Source organism: Trichosurus vulpecula, chromosome 5, assembly GCF_011100635.1.
Source record: "Trichosurus vulpecula isolate mTriVul1 chromosome 5, mTriVul1.pri, whole genome shotgun sequence".
NCBI classification, from domain to species: domain Eukaryota; kingdom Metazoa; phylum Chordata; class Mammalia; order Diprotodontia; family Phalangeridae; genus Trichosurus; species Trichosurus vulpecula.
In genome coordinates this window covers 73,475,589-73,496,646 of record NC_050577.1, presented here as the reverse complement: position 1 = coordinate 73,496,646, position 21,058 = coordinate 73,475,589, and the positions used below count along the sequence as shown (strand labels likewise).

The 21,058-nt window shown below is 36.2% G+C and overlaps 1 protein-coding gene across 10 annotated transcripts in view; it reads left to right on the top strand.

Annotated features, from left to right (window-relative positions):
- PARD3 (par-3 family cell polarity regulator) overlaps positions 1-21,058 on the top strand; it is a 721,872-nt gene that overhangs the window by 343,031 nt on the left and 357,783 nt on the right. For 7 of the 10 annotated variants that reach the window (XM_036761382.1, XM_036761377.1, XM_036761381.1 and 4 more), the window contains exon 5: positions 19,429-19,560. The exons of the other annotated variants lie outside the window; for them this stretch is intronic. In XM_036761382.1, the coding sequence (XP_036617277.1) occupies positions 19,429-19,560 (132 nt within the window). The remainder of the gene's footprint in view (positions 1-19,428; positions 19,561-21,058) is intronic. 10 annotated transcript variants of the gene reach the window in all.

Sequence of the window (21,058 nt, the reverse complement as noted above, 5' to 3'; positions counted from 1 at the left end):
GATTACCTCCACCCCCATCTGCCCTCCCCTCCTTCATCCCCCCCTTTTATTTTTTTTTATCTTCCTCCCTCTTCTTTCCTGTGGGGTAAGATACCCAACTGAGTATGTATGGTATTCCCTCCTCAGGCCAAATCTGATGAGAGCAAGGTTCACTCGTTCCCCCCTCACCTGCCCTCTCCCCTCCTTCCACAGAACTGCTTCCTCTTGCCACCTTTATGTGAGATAATCCACCCCATTCTATCTCTCCCCATCTCCCTCTCTCAGTATGTTGCTCTCTCATCCCTTAATTTCATTTTATTTCTTTTAGATATCTTCCCTTCATCTTCAACTCACCCTGTGTCTGCTCTCTCTTTTACATGTGTATATATACACACACACACACACACACACACACACACACACACACACACACATATATATATACATACATACACATACATACATATACACATAGATATATACATACATACACATTCACTTATATATATATACATAAACATATATACATATATATGCATATTCCCTTCAACTACCCTAATACTGAGGTCTCATGAATCATACACATCATCTTTCCATGTAGGAATGTAAACAAAACAGTTCAACTTTAGTAAGTCCCTTGCAATTTCCGTTTCTTGATTACCTTTCCATGCTTCTCTTGATTCTTGTGTTGGAAAGTCAAATTTTCTATTCAGTTCTGGTCTTTTCACTGAGAAAGCTTGAAAGTCCTCTATTTTATTGAAAATCCACTTTAAAAATTAGATTGGAGCAAGTGGAAGCTAGTGATTTTATGAGAAATCAAGATATTATAAAACAGAACCAAAGGAATGAAAAAATGGAAGACAATGTGAAATATCTCATTGGAAAAACCACTGATCTGGAAAATAGATCCAGGAGAGATAATTTAAAAATTATTGGACTACCTGAAAGCCATGATCAAAAAGGAGCGTAGATATCATCTTTCAAGAAATTATCAAGGAGAACTGCCCTGATATTCTAGAGCCACAGGGCAAAATAGAAATTGAAAGAATCCATCGATCCCCTCCTCAAATTGATCCCAAAAGAAATCTCCTAGGAATATTGTCGCCAAATTCCACAGCTCCCAGATCAAGGAGAAAATATTGCAAGCAGCCAGAAAGAAACAATTTGAGTATTGTGGAAACCCAATCAGAATAACCCAAGATCTGGCAGCTTCTACATTAAGAGATCGAAGGGCTTGGAATGCGATATTCTGGAGGTCAATGGAGCTAGGATTAAAACCTATATGTACATATTTTAGTGCAAGAAAATGCTGCAATTCATGTCAGATATTTATTTTGTCATGATCAGCTTGTCTTGTTAGAGTGATGGCTTAAAGCCTCCAGTGAACATTTAGCACATAATTGGAGATAATATTCAAATTCCTTTTTCTTCAGGTCTACTTATGTTCCCCTCTGGCCTCCTACAACTCAAACATGGTGTTTTTTTTTAATTGTTTTTCCTCTTTAATGTGTGCCCACACACAAAAACACATGAATCTTATAAGGTTATTTTAATGTTAGCATGAGTATATTTTTGTTTGTTTTGAGAAGTTTGTGACACTTCTTTCTGATGATGATGGCTGGAGGTATTCCAGACTGCTGCCAGTCACTTTGAGGGTCATGGCAGAAGCTGCAATTAAATAGATATCATGAAGAAATGAGTACCTTAGTAGCATTTATTTATACTTTTCTCTCCCTTGTCAAGAAATGTTTTGAGTCTGTAATCCTAATAATAATTACATTAATTCATGTTTATATAGTGCTATACATTTTACAAAGCACTTTACTCAAAATAACACCGTAAACGTGGTAGTACAAATATTATCTCAGTTTTATATGTGAAGAAATCAAGCCTCAGGCAGGTCTAGTGGAAGCCTTATTGAAGCTGGGATTCCAGCCCAAATCATCTGACTCAGTCTATTACCCTGTTCTGCCTCTACCTGCCATGCTAGGAATGTACTAGTTATTGGTGACCAAGATTAAAGACATTTTTATGGAGCATTTGCTTCATTTTCTATTGATGACTAGGTAATTCCATTAATTAGAAATAGAGACAGAAAGTTAACCCTCCTAACTAAAATAACTTGTACTGGAGGTTCACTTACTACCTGCTTTTCCATTGATTCTTACAGCAAATTTGTACCATTTGTGAAGCAAGCTAAGGCATTGCATTATCCATATGTTATCAGGATGCTAAAGTGGCTCATCATTCTATGGAAAATTTTAGTTCATTTTTGGAAGATTTCTTTAACTTTCCAGGTCTTTCTGGGCAGGAAGCTATTGATATACTTCTCCTTTGTATTCTATTACTACTAGACCCTCATATCTTATTATTCCTTTTATTGTATTTTTTCTTCTTATTCTTTCCTACTCTCTAATCCTCTCTTCCTCTACTTTTATCTGTTGCTCTCTTGGCCTTTTCTCATAATGTATATGATGACCCAGTAAAGTACTAATGAGTTTAAAATTTCCACTTTACTATTGACTTACAAACAATATATTACTAGTTGGCTGCTTAAAAGATAATACACTTATTTGTGAGGCTAGCATAGCTGCCAGTCATAATGATCATCAGAACCATAGGAGGGATATCTAAGATGCCACCTGCTTTAGAATGACATGTTGTCTTTGGAAATTACCTTTTGCTGGGTTTAATTTTGTGAGGTGATAGATTTAAGGAAAACCCTGCTGAGGAAGGGATTTGTAGTTTATCCTGCAGTGTTTGAATTTTATGTTATAGGTGTCTAGAAAACAAATTTCCCCCTTCTTTTTTTGTATGATGAGATGGTAATTCTACTTCAGACCATTAAGGGAAGTTAAGTAGGTCATAGTTCTATTAGTATGGAGGCAGTATGGTTATAGTGAAGAGAGAAATGGTTTGGTAGTCAGGAGGATCTGGGTTCAATCTCATCTGTGATATGTTGATAGCATGTCCCTAGCCAAGTCCCTGAACTTCTCAGTACCCCAGACAGCTCTCAAAAATATAAATTTTAGGATATATGTCAATTGGAATCGGTAGAGTTGGTTTCCCCATTGGGAGTTATAAACATCAACAAAATTGTGGGTCAAGTCTAAAAACAGCAACAAGAAAATTTTTCCATTTCTTCTATCTTCTACTTTGAAGTCTGCAATAACTGTTATTTACCTTTTTAGATCTTTGCCTTTTCTGCGACAATTTCCAGGATTTCATCACCTTTCATGTATTCAAATACAAAATTTATGCTTATGAGTTTGATCCTCTCAGGTATTATTCATTGGGCTTATTATGGAGCCTGGGTTTTTTTTATTATTCATAAGGTTTTAACTATGTCCCCTTTATACAAGTGAAACATGCATGGATTTTGTGTATTATTACATAAAATTAATTTATGTATCATTTGTACATTTGGGGCAGTGCAGGGAAAAACAAGGCACAGATAGCTACATTCTGTTTTGGGGGTAGGGTAGCATAGGGTAACATAAGAGGAATCAATTGAATCATCATGTGTACAGAACACTTTGTAAATCATAAGGCACCTTATTAACTATCAGTTACAACAGGAATTGAAACTAGATCAGTCATTTACTGACTATAGGATGGGGAATTACCTGGTAAGGAAACTCTGCTGCTAATTCAGGTTAGCAAGTTAAGGTCTGAGGTGGTTGTTTTACTTCCCTAAGGTCCCATGGCCAATCTACATCAGAGATGGGACCTGATTCCCAGGTCTTCTGCTTTAGAGGCCACTTCTCTGTCTATTGCCCTATGTTGTCTTATATCAACTGTAATAATAATAATACTGTTTCGATGGAATGGTAGTACATAGAAAGCAAATCCTACAAGTCTTAGACATTTTGTTTTTTGGAGTTTGTGTCATTGTTGGCTACTTAGTGCCCCCTATGCTGTTCACCTTTTCATTGTTTCCTTTACTTGGTCATTCGAGTATAAATCTTAGTGGCAGTTGCTTGTTTGACAATCTGTAAGCTCTGCTCATTATTTGTGTGCTCAGGGATGCCACAGAACCGGAATAAACCGTGTTTTGACCTAGAAACTGCTTTATAGAGATGAGAGAGGAACCCAATATGGTGGTGTTTCCTCGTGTCATTAGTATCTCATTAATGGCAAGAGTGCTAGCAGGATAGGGAATATAGTAAATCAGTGTTGCTTTTGTCAATCACACAGAATACTTGATTCATGTACATACAGGATTCTCTGGTATGGAGCCTTGGGAGAAACATGTTTTTGGATTCTACTTGCCTTGTTGTATCTTATGTCCTTTAATAGCAGTTACTTCAGTTTTTCCTATCTATGAGTCACAGTGCATGCTGTCTTTGGATTTTTGCAAAGTCTTTTTGAATTTTCAAGAATGATGTATTGCCACTAAATTGTCTTTTTTCATACATTTCTTCTAGTCATTAATTTTAAACTTACTGTGGCTATTATATTGCCTCTTAGAAATTATGACATGTATTAGTATTATTTTGAAAATAAAAATCTGTCATGCTGACAAAGAGAACTATATTCTTCTTGGTTGAAAATATTTTAGTTTTGTTAATATTACCTTGTAACATTATTAATTAAGTTATTACACTGACATTAATGTAGTTCAGTTTTGGTTTTGAAATGTTGTATAAATTCTTCTTTCTCCATTCCTTTTACAATTTTCATGGTATAGATTACTGATTCAATGATATCATACTTTCTCCTTATTAATGAACACTTGAGAAATTCCAGTGATTTCTTCATTAGATTTTCTGAACACATTTTTCTCCCTGTAGCAGAATTCTTTATTATTAATTGCTGGCCCCAATTATTATTATGGCATAAAACCATCTTTGGGGGAAGGAGTCCTGTTTGTGTTTCCATTCACTGAGATTTCTTACTGGGCTTTTACTAGACATTTTTCAAACAAGTTCCTTAGCCACATTTTCAGAAATTATTTGGAATCACAATTTATTAAGTTTCAAAAGGCTCAGCATGAATAAAAATAATGATTCTGCCCAGACAACGTTATTCTAGACTCGGCAAACGTGATGTAATATTCTGTGTGAGAAGATGGGGTTTTGAAGCTGGTAGAGTAAAGGGACATGGTGTTGGCTTAATGCTCTTAGAAGGTTGTGGTATCATTTTCTTTAATTTTATGCATGTGAAGGTAGATTAGTGTAGTGATGGGGAAAAAGAAAAAACTGGACTGGAAACCAAGCATTTGTTCCTGGCTCAGCCATTGGCTGTAAAGGGATTTAGATGAGATGATCTCCAAGGTCTCCTCTGGCTCTAATATGTTGTGCTGCTAGTTGAGTATAAACAGGGAGGACTGTCCATGAGTGAGTCATATTGAGGGGTAAGCTAATTACTAAAGCAAGTTTGAATTTTGAAGAGGCAATGAACAATTGTTTTCTAAAGGTTAACATGTCTCTAAACACCCAAAACTGAGAATGGAAACTAAGGAAGTATACTCTAATTTAAAGGGAAGCTTTTAATGAAGTTTAATTACTAACATATAGTTTTCAGATCTTTATACTAAGTAAGAATTTCCACAAAAAAATATCACACTGGAACTGCCAGGCCATTTCTTCCATTTGAAATTACAGTTCCTTTAAAAAAAAAAAAAAGGAAGATGAGAATAGAAGTACTTAACTTACATTTGTAGCTAGATTGGTTATTTTGAAGAGCATGTTTATTTCCTTGGCTTCAGTTTGAAGATAAATAAAATTAATATTTATTGTGTTGGCAAAAATCTGAGGTGAGAAATCTTTGGAATGGGAAAATGAAAATATGAGTAGAATAGAAAAGAATGGTATTATAGGGAGTTGACATTAGGAGTAGATAAATGTGTGAATTTCTTTTCTTCTTCTTTTCCTTCTCTAGAAATATTTTGACCCAGCTTTTACACTGTGAAATATGTTGCTGAATCTGGAGAAGACTACCTCTAGAAATAGAGTTATAGAAAAAAGAATAGAAAATTTTGGCAGCATATATTGGTTGCATGTTTAAAACACAAAATGCCTAACTTCACAACCAGGAAGAAAGAGCAGTTTTCAAAGTGTTATTTTCTACGTTTTGTGCCTCAGATAGGTCAGCCTGTAGGCATTAGCTTGCTATTCAAGCTTTGGCCCTATTCTCCATAAGTTGGGGGGAAAATTACTGTGCCCTTCAAAAATTAATTTAGTGTTACAAATTTGCAGATGTCTTACTCTCTTTGAGCTGATGGCAAGGAGGGACACAAAGAGAGGCTTATTCCTGTTTTACTTTGTGTGGTACCTCTATGCCATCACCATATAATTTTCTCTCAACCAGCAAGTGTAGGTCCTGGCTTACTCATGTGCCCCTCAAATTCCCAGGTACTCAACTCTGTCATTCTTTCTGCATTACGCAAGTCTCAAATCTTTCATAGGGCAGCAAGCACAGACTTGCATCACCCCACCTTTGAATAATCTCTGTGTGAGAAGAATTTACTATGAAGTACTATAAGGGAATTTGTGGAATGTTGAACAGATTAGTAGTTTTATAGTTTACCAAGATTTGAGATTTGAATTCTCGTCCTTTGTCAGCTAGAGGGCTTTCATTTTCTCTCCTTAGCTCCCTCCTGCCAAAAATTTATCTCAATCTTAGTTCCATGCCTATGGAACTGGCTGGTCATAAACTTCATAAAGTCAATAACCAATACCATAGAATCAAGAAATGCCTACTATATGCCAGGCACTGTGCCAAGCTGTTGGGGATACAAATCAGAAAGAGAAAGACAGTCCATGCCCTCAAGAGCTTATATTCTAATGGAGGCAGACAGTATGCAAAAGGAAGCTGAAAAGGGGACAGGGCACTAGAGGTTACCTGACTTGTGAGCATGATGTTTCCTAGAGTCAAAACCAAGGAGAGCTGCTTATTGTAAAATTCTGAGCACTCCTTAAAGGGAGGCTTTGGGAAGAGTTTTTTGCTCCACGTTCCTGCCCTCCAGTCATAGGGCAGAGGCAACTGAGGGGTGCTGATTACCAAAGCTGAAGCCATCTGCCTGATAATGATTTCTAGTGAGGAGGAAGCGTGATTCACGGCTAATGATCAAACATGTTGCCCACCTTATGATAGAGGAGTGAAGGACTTAGAGTGCAGGATGAGATACCCTCCCTCTCTTTGTATGTATGTATGAATGATAGGAGTGATGCAGAAATTTGTTTTGACTGACTAATCATGTTTGTAAATGACTTGTTTTTCTTTTGTTTTTAATTGCGGTGGGAGGGTTAGAAGGTACATTTTGTATCATTAAAGCAAATTTAAAAAAAATCCAGCTCTTAGTAGTGATGTGGTCCTGAGACCTAATGAAGTCATGTGTGCTCTTGTGTATCTGTAGTGTGGTGGAGAAGGACATTGTCATGACCTGTGGAGGTTGAGGGTTTGATGATCTACATAAATATTAAAGTTTCTGAGGAAGATGACAAAGGATGGATTGGAAAGGATGTCTGCGAGTTCAGTGCTAAAGTCAATGAGGAAGTCGAGAGAGTGGTCTGGAGGGAGGCAGATGTCAATAATAATAATGGGAAAGGGCTAAAATGCCATTTTGAACTTCAAATAAGAAATGTTGTTGAGGAATAGAGGTAGAAGGATAGTTTGAAAGACAGCATAGAGGGCATCCTCCTCTTGGCTCTCAGGGAGGAGTTGACTATTGAGTCAGAGGGAATGGGGGAAAGAAAGGAAGAGGATTGCAGGAGACAGTCTCAGGGCCAGGCCAGATTTCAACAAATAAGAAATTTGAGAACAGAAGAAGAATTTAAAAAATCAATCTAAAATACATTTGGAAATAGATAAGCAAGGTTAGGGAGGACTAGAGATGAGATGGGAGGTGATGAAAACATATGATTAGGATTAGAGCATTAGTAAAATGTATGATAGAGTAACATTTTGTCAATATTAGCCAGTGGGGGGAATGTTGCTCAGTTAATTCCTAATTAAAAAAAAAGGGGATTAAAAACAAAGAAGTTTAGGAGTATAAGGTTGGAATCAAATGACCAATCAGTAAATAAGCATTTTTTTTTAAAACAACACTTACTATGTGCCAGGCATCCTACTAAGTGCTGGGGATACTAAAAAGTAGTAAAGCTGAGATACTTTGAAGGAGTGGGATTGAATCAGGAAACAAGGGTTCTAGAGAAGACTCTGCTATTAATTAACTGGCCAGATGATTCTAGTAAATTTTCTTGACTTAACTTTTCTGGAAATCAGTTTCTTTATTTGAAAAATGAGAGCATTGGGCCAGGTTAGGGTTCTTCTGACCCTAAGGTTCTGTGACTGTGAAATATGTAGAAATGAGCCTGGATCTTTCTGGAGCCTTGGACCCTTTCAGATCTATTGATCTATTGACTGCTGACATTTCTAACCTGATTAGGTTGCTTCTTTTTTCTTGGAAGATGGAGTTGAGTCTGAAATTGTTAGAACCACTTAGTGCTAAGGGGATCTTAGGACATTTTTTTTGGGGGGGGGGAACAATCTTAGAATCAATGAGGTTATGTTACTTGAACTCACTTTAACCTCTGGGTCTTTTTCAGCTGACTAAAACCCTGCCAGGGAGGTAGAACCTATGTATCCGATAAATGTGTGGAGAGGTCTTTTTAAGCCCACTGCCTTCATTCAAAGCTACATTCCTAGGTGTAATAGCTGACCATGTCAACAGTAGGTCATATCTACTTGTGAAATAACACCTAGATGGCCTGATTCTACTATTATGACACACTAAGATGGGATTTTCATTTTGTGAAGCATAGCAACAGGAAACTTATTCCTAGAATTCATTGCAATTCTTCCTGGGTACCTGTGTATATGAGGAGCTTTCAAATTGAATACTTATTTCTGGCAGGATCAGTACTCCTGAGTCTCTCACTAATCTAAAAGTAATTCCATGATCTACATGTCACTGAGCATGTATAATAAAGGGGGTAAATGGCAAATAAGTTTTAGTTTAAAACTCTCATGACAAAAGTGACTTATCTAAAGTGTGTAAAAACACTTTGAACATTACCTTATAACATAGTGATAAAAACTCAAGCCCTAAACCTTGGGAAATATTTTTGTACCTACAATTATTGATGTAAAGAGGAATTGCCTGGATAAACATTTTTTCTGCATTTCTCTTTCATTATAGGAATGAATTCACAAGGTTAAGTTCTCTTTGCAAACAACAAAAAATTTTATTATGCTTAAAAGAAAATCAAGCTGGTAAAACACTAGAATAAAAGCCCTGGTGATGGAAATCTGTAATTCTTCTTTGCTAGCTTTTCTAAACCTCAAATTCTTTATTAAAATAATCAGTATTTGTGGTTCTGGTTACTCTTATAGAAGTTCTGCTCGATCTCGTTTCATCAGCTGTTGACTGCCTGTCCTCGGTAAGAATCATTGTTTTGGTCATTGTTCTCCCTGGATTGGTTGAACAGTAGAATTTTCTCCTTGTATGATATTATTATTCTACCTAAGTGAAGGAGAAGCACAGAGAGAGGGGGCAGGGTAAGGGATGAAGGGAGGGAGGAATGGGTGTGTGTGTGTGTGTGTGCGTGTGTGTGCGTGTGTGTGTGTGTGTGTGCATGTGGGTATATACGTATATACCCACATACATACATACACATATGTATATATGTTGTTGCTTAGTCATTTCAGTCTTGACCAATTCTTCATGATCTCATCTGGGGTTTCCTTGGCAAAGATACTGAAGTGATTTGCCATTTCCTTCTCCAGCTCATTTTATGTATGAGGAACTGAAGCAAACAGGGCGAAGTGACTTTCCTAGGGTCACATGTCTATATGTCTGAGGACAGATTTGAACTCAGGAAGATGATCCCTGCCTGACACAATATCTGCTATGCCATCTAGCTGCCCTTGATCTTATATTCCTTGAGTCAAATCCATAACTTCCCTCCTCCACCTCTGCAAAGAAGTGAGGGTAGGCATCTTATATTTTTTCTTTGTGGCCAAGCTTAGTGGTTAAAATTTCACAAAATTTTAATTTTAGTTGTTTTAAGGGACCATTTTCAAGTAAGCATTCCATAGATGCTATTTAAAAAGAAGAAAACTTAGGTGTCCCCCCCCCCTTTTTTTCTTTAGTGTATACATTAGGGTAATTCTTTCCAAAATAAGAAACTACATAGAAAAAATTTCAGGGAAAAAGAAAGATATTTCAGAAAAATTTGTATTTCTTATCTTTGCCCATGAATGTACCAGAAGTATGGGTTTTGTAGAGACTTCAAACCTGTTATTTGGACTGCTTAGAGTGTTGTTCTTCAACTATTAATGTCTGTGGATATCGTTAAATTAACTGTAAAATACCATGTTCATCATTCTGGGCTTCAATAATTGTTTCATTTGGTCATTAGTCTTGTAATGATGATATATTTAAGATTATGTAAAATGGAATTTCTGAATTTTGGAATTTTGTATGCATAAGGTGATTGAGATGAACTATAACTATGCTTTTTAGCCATTTCTTACTTTTTTTCTGAACTGATAGTGACTTTTTAGATTAGCTTCATTCATTGAACTTCAGGGGTGGTCATTTTCAGAAGGCTCTAGTCAAAATAAGTAATGTCAGTGTCCATTTTGATGTCTAAATTTTGGAGTAGTAAATGAAAGAAAATGACCTGTCACTCCTATTCTGTGCAGTTATTTAATCAGTATCTGTTAAGCACCCACCATGTGTATGACAGTGCATAAAACTTTCAGAGCATTAGGTTGGAACCCAGTGGTATTCAATGTTAGTTAATGAAAGCATACTTTCTTCTCTTGTCTTATGGGCTTATGAAAATGGTTCAGAATCAATCTACTGAAAATACTCACATGTCCATGGTAAATGATGATTTATACAGCATGTGGGATAATATTTAAAAAGTGAGTTAGTTCTATTGCTTGCATTTTTTTAAATGGGTGGGTTGCTGGACTGGTTTAAGAAAAAACAATGTGGGCCAGTAAACTTCTAAATGTCATTTGAAATCCAGTTTTAGGAGAATTTCTTTTGAACTTTTTTGATTCTTCCTTTTTAGAAAGTGTATCAGCAAAGGACGTTTAGAATAGTCTGCCTAGCAAAACATATTTTCTGTTTATCTTAAGTCTGATCAGTTTTATTATTCAGAATGTTTTCAAGTCCACAATTTAGGTATTTGAAGATGATTAAACTACAATATTTCCTTTCAGAAGATAAGGGTAACCTTAAGAGGTAGGAAAGGGATGTAATGCAGAATCTAGGGCTTCATGGAATCCATAATGTAATTTTGGCTTATTTTGGAAGGTTTCTGTTTAGCGTGCAGATGGATTTTTATGTATGTGTATATGCGCCATAGTTACCAATTTAAATTCTCTCTTTTAGTATAGACTCTGAAATAACATCAACTTCATTGGGGACTTTTCTGGAGCAAAAATGAACATAGAAATGGAAAATAGAAAAGCGAGTTCTTTTCCATGAATACTCACTGATCGTAATTGCAAAGTTTAAGAGTTTAATCCCCAAATCCTAACAACATAGATATGTGAATACAATGGAATATAGGAGGCATAGAAAATAATACTTATGCATATCATACTAGTGTATTTTTTAAAAAATTTTGTACAGTATAGCTGTAAAATTTATAGGTAAGTTGAATTCCAAAAAACTTGTTTGGAAGTTGGGCATTTGTAACTACAAATTTATTTATTCCTAGAATCCATGTGAGTAATGGCAGTTAGGTTTCTGTGGCTAGCACAAATACTTATTAATGCCATTAAATTTTTTTTAGAGTATTGCATTTCAGTTATATTTATACTGTTGTTTCCATAGTTAAAATGTATTATAAGTTCAAACTCAGGGTGCTAGTGATATCTCCTTTTCCCCCTCCTGTAACACATACCATCAAATGGATCTTGGAGTAGGAGGAAAATATGATTATCTTTCTTATAGTATGATGGGGAAGGATCATTGTTGTTAGATGGGACAGGATGCAATCCCTACCCATAATTTCCTTTGCAGCCATGCATAATGGAACATTAGACTAAAACTCAGGGGGATTCAATATTCATGAATAATGAGGTTAGTCCTGCTCCTTCTGATGATTTTTATAAAAGATGCTTTAATATTTTGTACTTGCATATAGCCACATATCCATGTGTAACTAATGATTTATGCTATAATGTGGTTCAGTACAAAGCATGCTGGACTTAAGAGTTACAACACTTGGGTATCATATCTTTGCCAGCTTTATTGTCATGCCCAAGTAATTTTCCCTCTATAAAATGGGAATAAAAATGGTTACATTTTCCTTTTTCACTGAGTTTTTGTGTTTATTTTTATGAACAGTGGGACCTAAAAACAATGTAGCATCAATAGGTGCTCTCCTTGTTTTAGTGGATGATTATCCTGCTGTCCTTAAGTGGCCAAGTAGTGCCCCCTTCTCTCCCTAAGAAGTCACTTGTTAGTCAGGGAGTAGAAAATGTGTCGTGGTGAAGTAGTCTTCCAGTCAAGGCTGATGCTTCCTGCATGAGAACAAGGGGAGCTTCCCCATTAGCCATGTTTACACACTCAGCTGGAATGAACAAGGAAACCTTTACTTCTTAATAAGCCTAGTCTTTGTGTCACTGTTTTTTTTTTTTTCTGTTGCACATTCTGAGAGCCTTGTGAATTTAAGGTCTTTTTGACCTGTCTATGATAAGTTTTGAGGAAATTGTATCAAGCACCCGCTGCACCAGTGTGTGCATGCACATGCACACATATGCACATAGAAACACACTTATTATTCTCTGACATAGAGATGTGTGTCATAATTGAGCACACAAAAAAAATACATGTTAGCTACTTTTGGAAATTTTTACTGAAAAATATAGAAGCCTTTGTGTGATAGGTTTGATAGGTGAGGGTGGGGGTGGAAAATTGGTCTGACCTATAATGACTTTGCATATAAAAGTCAGTTTGAATAAATTCTCAGAGTAATTCCCAAGACACATTCAGGGAAAGAAGGCAAACACACACCAGGAAGGTGGCTGAGACTGGCTTATGATCAAGGTAGAGGGGGCTTTTCTCCATGAGCTGCTTGGCTTGGTTTTGCCCCCCGAATAAGCTCATCACTTGAAATCTCAACATCATGGAGGTTGATTCAGTTTTGAGACTCAACACCTCCTCAGCACCCTCAGTTGTCTCTCTCCTCTGGTTGGAAGGCTGGAGGGTGGAGCCATAAGCTCCTCCCAAAGCTTCTTTTTATAGAGGACTCAGGCTTTTTCAGAGAGTTAACTCCATTTCTCATGGGCTGCTCTCCTTGGTTTTGACTCCCAGGGTATCTGGAGCCTCTCTTTCCTTCGCTTTTTGTGATTTGTTTTGTGTATTGTCTTCCTTTATTAGAATGTAAACTTGTGGGCAGGGACTGTCTTTCTTTTTTTCCCTATGTCTCTATAGCTTAGCACTGTGCCTGGCTTATAAGAGGTGCTTGTTGTTGAGTCATTTCAGTTGTGTCTGACTCTCCATGACCTCATTTGGGGTTTTCTTGGTGAAGATACTGGAGTGGTTTGCCATTTCCTTCTCCAATTCATTTTACAGATGAGGAAACTGAGGCAAACTGGGTTAAATGATTTGTCCAGGGTCACAAGCTAGTAAGTATCTAAATCTTTATTAACTATTGATTGAGGGCCCCAGGCCTTGTGAGACTAAGAAATAAGAAGTAGAGGGGGTTCTGCTTCATGTGTGTGATTTTAAAGGGGATGGAGAAACTATCTAGTAGGGAAAGCAGGGAGTACTACAACAAATACTTTGGAGTAAGACCTGGTTCCAAGTCCTGCATATGACATTAAACTAACTATATGTTCACGAATTAATTGTTTAGCTTCTCACTGCCTTAGGCAACTCTCTAAGACTTTATGTTATAGATGAATTGCCACTCTGCATTGATAGAGGGAATTTCAACACTAGGAGTTCCTTATATCAATGAAATCACAAGTCTGTGTCTCCCCTTACCACTCCCCCACACCATCACTCCTTACCACCCCCCCCCCCCCCCGAAAAACAATATCAGACTGTAGCAACTGTTGTTTCATTGTTACGAAGGAAAAGGCACATGCGCTCTCTCTCTCTCTCTCTCACACGCGCGCGCGCGCACACACACACACACTCCATGTCTGTCTGTCTGTCTTTCTTTCTTTTTCTTTCTTTGTTTCTTCCTTTCTTCCTTCCTTCCTTCCTTCCTTCCTTCCTTCCTTCCTTCCTTCCTTCCTTCCTTCCTTCCTTCCTTTCTTCCTTCCCTTCCCTTCCCTTCCCTTCCTTCCCTTCCCTTCCCTTCCCTTCCCTTCCCTTCCCTTCCCTTCCCTTCCCTTCCCTTCCCTTCCCTTCCTTCCTTCCCTTCCCTTCCCTTCCCTTCCCTTCCCTTCCCTTCCCTTCCCTTCCCTTCCCTTCCCTTCCCTTCCCTTCCCTTCCCTTCCCTTCCCTTCCCTTCCCTTCCCTTCCCTTCCCTTCCCTTCCCTTCCCTTCCCTTCCCTTCCCTTCCCTTCCCTTCCCTTCCCTTCCCTTCCCTTCCCTTCCCTTCCCTTCCCTTCCTCCCTTCCTCCCTGCCTTCCTTCAATATAAGATACAATCTCACTTTTAGGAGCCTTTGATGGTTAACTAAGCTTCCAGTCAAATAGAATTTTTTATTAAAAAACCTAAATTATAGACACCATACACTTAGGTAAACAGAGGAAGAAGTGATATCTTACAAAGAAAGTGCTTCAGAGAAGGAGTAGAGCAGTATAGATAATTTTTCCCAAGTCTTTATTCAGACTATCCCTAGGAATATCAATATACATACATTTGGGGTATATTAATATTCCTAGTCAGACTAAGAGTAGAAGGGGAATGCTAATAAAGACTAGCCAGAGGAAAGCACATTCTGTAAGTGGTTATCTAGAGGAGAGGGTGGGAAATACCACTACACATGCAAGAATGAAAGGAAGATTTGAGCAGCAAATCCCAAAGGTTTTAGTGACCAGTTCACTAACAGATGTTTTTTCCCCTCCAAATGACAAAAAAGTCCTAGAGATTGTTCTCTTTAATTCTCTTCTATTTAGTATTTCCTATATTCCCCTTCTGTTTTAATGTCCTAAATTGAAAACATACTTTGTTACACATTCTGTTAGAAATTTTGAATATATTAACAGTATGAAGTTATTTCATGCTCATTTTTTGAGCTAGTAGGGTAAGAAGTACTGAGTTAAGTCTTTAAAATGTTTCCCCTTGCCTCTGATTTCAGAATATAAGATAGTTGGCATAGATGAGATAGAACAAATGCTGTCTAAAAATTGTGTATTAATTATCTCTGTTGCTTGTGACCATTTAAATTTTCCTAATTCGCGTCCTTGAAAAAAGGAAAACAAAAGGTAAGCAGAACTATTATGCCAATCTGAACATTTTAAACTTTAGAGACAAACATTGATGTTCATTGAACTAAATTGCAAGCATTATTTTTTGTACAAAATGTAATAGAAATGTCATTGTGCAATGATGTAAAACTGTTAAGAGTATTGATTAGGTTTGTTTACAAATCTTAACAAGTGGTAACATTGGCAGTATAAACTAGAGGGCAGTACTCAATATAAAGGTGGGGCACTTTCCAAAATACATTTTTATATATGTAAGTATTTTTTTACTAGAAAATTCTACTCACCTTGGTGTTGAACTGTCTATTTTGTGTTGTCTCACATGTCTAAAGGCTCAAAGCCTATAATGGATAATAGTACATGGCTGCTCTATTTTTAGACCTTGCTTACCATATACAATATAGATGCCTCATCCTATTTGTTTGTGTCTGTGTACTACTAGAGTCTCCTGATATAATTGGGAAAAAGAGTTCATTACAAACTTATAACCAGCATTGTGACCAGCTGATCCATGGCAGTGGTATTCTCTTGAAAGTACATATGGTTGAATTTCTAGCAGACATGCAAACTGTTCATATAGTCTTGCTTATAGTTTTGAAAATATGTCCAGTCTTAGAACAGGCTGCTAGAATATTTGAGGGATGCTCATTAATCTTAGTTAACAATTTTCATACTATAATTGAATGACTAATTTTTACACATAAGCAAATTGAAAACTGAGTAAAAATGTAGTGTAATACTACTACCACCATTATTACTAATGTAATAAGCAATCACTTCATTCTTTAATCTGTTAGAACTTCCATGTTAAGTCAGAGCTAATATAATGTTGAATTTTTCACTGTCTTCCTCACTCCCATGGATAAAACTTCATTCCATAAATCCTAAACTATGGGATTATCCTGTTATAGGCCGCACCTTTTGTTCATCATCAGTAGCTGCCTTAATAAGACTTTTATGAAGCTCTGACTTATTTAATTATATATCACGGTGTGGATTTAGGATTAGAAAACTTAGGTTTAGCTGCCATTCTGCTACTTACCAGTCTGACCTTGGGACCCAGTTCCTCTCTTGTTAAATGAAGAATTTGGATTATATTCCTTCTAAAGTAACTTCTATTTCTAAATCTACAATCCTGTGATCTGGTATATTACAACTTCCTTGATTAAAATGGAGTAAAAGCATATTCTTTAGATGGAAATATGATTGCTTAGTTGTACCATGGATGTTTGGTAGCTTTATTTGGAATACTGTGATTGTTTTTTAAATTGGATAGAGATAATGACGATCAAAGGTTCCTACATTTAGAGCTGGAACAGGCCTCTGAGGCCATTTAAGCCAACCTTCAAATTTTAGAGGGAAACTAAGACCACAAGAGTTTGGGAGTCACACTGGTAGTGTCAGATGTAACATTCGAGACCCAGCATTTTGATTCCATTGTCACTGCTCTTTCCAGTGAATCACACAACGTACCCTGGTTCTATGATTGTATAGTTATAATGAATTATTCATTCACAATAGTTTCCTTAAAGTAAATTCCTGTTACCAGAGTCTCCCTAGATCTTCTAAACATCCCCCCTCCTTTTCCCCCAAATTTTCATGAGAAAATGTAATTATCAATCAATTATAAGCACCTACTATATGTCAGGCACCATGCTAAGCACTGGGGACACCAAAAAGCCTGATAGCATCATAGATATTGAACTGGAAAAGTGTGTATCATCAAAATGCTGTGCTCTGAAATAATGTTAAAATGTGATATATAAAGTTACTAAAGGAAAAAATCACCTCACTACCACATAAGTCTCAAAAATTCTTAATCTCCTCATTAAATAAAAAGGGCTAACAAAATGATGCATCATTTCTTGTGTTCATTATAAAGGTTCATGATAAAGTGTAGCTCTTATCTTAAGTCTCCTAGTAACCAAAGTTCATAACTCATAATTAGCAGCAACAATTGGTTTAGAAAGTGCTTTCATAGTATTGTGCTATATGAAATGATGAGCAGGCAGATTTCAGAAAAACCTGGAAAAACTTACATGAACTGATGCTGAGTGAAGTGAGCAGAACCAGGAGAACACTGTAAATTAGTAACAGCAACATTATGCCCAGTCAGCTATGATTAGCTTAGCTCTTCTCAGCGATGCAATGATCCAAGATAATTTCCAAAGATTATAATGGAAAATGCTATACACATCCAGAGAAGGAACTATAGTGTCTGAAAGCAGATCAAAGCATATTATTTTCAATTTTGTTGTTTTTCATGGCTTTTCCCTTTTGTTCTGTTCTTTCACTACATGTCTAATGTGGTAATATGTTTACATGATTGCGTGTGCATAAGCTATATCAGATTGCTTGCCTTGGGAGGGAGCAGCACATTTGGTTAAGAATATAGTAATTATTGCCACTGGGCAGAACCAGTTTTTCATCCAGTTCAGTGTTCTCTGGTGTTTGTCTCTGGTTCCATATTATAACATATGCTCCAGGAAGAAATGATTTTTCTCCATGATATCAATCTTAAAGACTTGACTTAGTCTGATTCTGTCATTATCCTTTAATGTCTTCATCATGAATAAATTTTTCTATACTTTTAGAGGCTGTTTATATTTCTCTATGCATTTTGGTTATTAGGTTTCATAAAGTTATTACTCTCTTTGCAATGGAATGAGAACTGAGCTTGTGGTCAAAAGTTATACTTTAACCTCAGCTTTTTCTCTTACTGGTAATGTGAATATCGAGAAGCCTTTAAGCTACTGAGGCAAATTTTCCCATCTATCAAGTACAGATAATAATTATTACACTACCTACCTCATAAGTATATTTTCTAAGCAGAGATTGCAAAGTGATGTCTTGGTGTTTTAGAATCTGCCTGTTTGGTTTAAGTACAGTACTGCACAATCTCCTCACCTCATTCCCCTCCGCCCCGCCCCCCACCTTTAAAGTCTTTGTTTACATGGCTCGAACTTGACTGAAAAAGTGCTATGACTTCTAACAAGGATATTAGCAATCATTTCCCAGCAATGGATCTCTCATTTAGTGGGAATCTGCTGACTGGGAAATTTCATAGGCAATAGCTTCCTCTACTGCACTGCAGGCAAGATTCAGGTTTAGTCATTGTACCATTACAATATACCCTACTTCTAGTACCCCTCAGAATAATGAAAATTAGTTTTCAGTGCGTGGTATTCAATATGAGTTCTGATTTCAAGAAATTTATCAGATTTGTCAGTTGTATTGGGGGAATGAAAGAATATTTAAATTTTCTTATATGCAGGAGCATTTACTGATAATTAAATAGTCTTCTGCAGAATGCTATATCTCATCATCTAAATTAGTTCTGCTAAGGAAGATACTATTGATGACTATTCCCCAAAATGTGCTGCTCATATATATGACTAGAAAAAAATGTAGACATGCCTACAAATGCCTCAGGGGCTAATTCTGAAATGGAAAACAATATCATGGCTTTTGAGATGGAAGAGACCTTCTAAATCATGAAGTTAAATGCCTTCATTTTACCAATGAATAGATTCTGACCCCAAGATATTGAGTAGCTTGTCAAAGGCCATAAAGACAGAGTGGAAGAGAAATAATCAATGAGAAAAAATTGGGGGGGGATATTTAAGTGACGAGCCCGTGAACATTTTTTTTCTTTTGTTCATAAATATTTTGAAAGAAACTATGAAGGACAAGATTGAATTTAGTAGGATTTTAATGTGTCTATTTAGTTGATTATATTTGTTGGGTGCATATACCTAATAATGAACATGAGTATGTATAGCCATTAGGACAACTTTCTGTTGTGATAGCCACCTTCTGATAGTTCTGTAGTCTTAAAACTTGAGAAGTAACAGAGAGTGCTGTATTATATAGGTGTCTAAGCTCTCCTAATAGCTAATTAGGACCAAATGGATCCCAATCATGGAAGTAACATGGATAGAAGATCTTATTTCTTGAACAACTATTTTGTCTGATCTTTGTGGAGTTTCGTGTGTGCACTATCAAAAACAAACCGAACAAAGCAAAAACCAGTTGCAGTGTTAATTTGCAAGACCTGGTTTATTACAAGACACCTTTTTGTTTCTTTTGGAATAGAAAGATGAAAACTACCGAAGCCTCCCACGGGATACTAGTAACTGGAATAACCAGTTTCAGAGAGATAATGCTCGCTCATCATTGAGTGCCAGTCATCCCATGGTGGACAAGTGGCTGGAAAGGCAAGAACAGGTAATATATATGCTATTATAGGTGTGTGAACATACACAAATACAAACTGTTATATTTATATATAATATCTTGCTAATTTGATAACTTACCCCATATCTTTAAAACGTAGTACTTTTCCATTTGTCTTGGTGATTCAAAAAATAATTGATTTTCAAAGAAACAAACTTTGTACAGGAATTTGTTGTCAGCATGTAATATTTCAGTTTTGTAGATAATTTCCAGAGGGGGACTACCACATAGATTTTGATTTCTCATCAGTCTAACTTACTCTTGTATTCTGGGCAGTGGTGGGAAATAAATGGAATTAAGATTATCTGCAATTCAGGAGGCATAAGTGACTGCTTGTCTCAGAGTTAATGGCTATGTTCAAGGCTGTGATATTATAACCAAAAGTAGAAAGTGACTTTTTTCCTGATACCTGCCATTCAGGTCAAGTGTCTTATTTCTGAATTAAGATGTTAACAAGATTGTTTTAAAAGTTATTCTTGATTTTACATGAGGAGCCAGACTTTTCTTTGTACTTGTAATCCACAATAACAGAATATGTAAATATTGAATATACAATATTGGGATGTCTTCCCTTTATTATATAGTAAATTTTATTATTAATGAAAATATTGTTTGAGTTCCCTTTAAAAGAAACTTCTGGTTGATGAATATATTGGAATTATTCTTATTTTGAATTTGGATTAATGATTAGTATAGAAAAATAAATGAGTGGTTTTTCTGTTTACCCTTGCCCTGTGCTTAGATCTATAACCATAGCACTTCCCTTTCTATTCTTATTACAAATGTTGTTGTTTGTCCTTCAGTATCAATGTTGGAGCTGCTCTTCCCCCTTTAGAATAGACTAATAGAATGGGTCACTCACCAATCTTGAATTTTGTCTTATCACAAATGACAGTTAAACTAAAGGAGTAGTATCCTACTGTTAATAAAATTTAAGTTTTATTTTGTTGAGTTTTCTTAGAATAAGTATACTAACTGCATGATGGTAAGTTGTTAGAAAAAGAGTAAATGTGTAAGTTATGGTTATAAAATTTAATATTCTAGCTAACTAGACTTTAACCCAATTGGCACATTTATTTTACTTGGAGTTTTCAGATGGAGTCTTTTTCAGAATGAAAATACTTGCAATATTTTCTAAAAAGAACTATATCTCTCAGAAGCTCCAAATTTGGAAAATATGCCATATTTAATTATCTTTAGAAGGCTTAACATAATTCACTACTGCAGTATTTCTTCTTTTGAGCAAATCTTGACCAAGTGCAGTTTTTATTTATAATTTGGTCATTAATAGAACAGTTACATACTAAGCAAAAGGAACTAAATTAGGGCTTCACACTAAGCAAACCTTTCAAAAAGGCTATGTCCCTCAGTATTTGATTTTCCTTTTATAAAGTGATCTTCTCTGTATTTTTTTCAAAATACATATTCTTATAGTTAAAGAAATATGCACTCACACCTTGTCACGTAATATTTAAATTATATTGCCTGA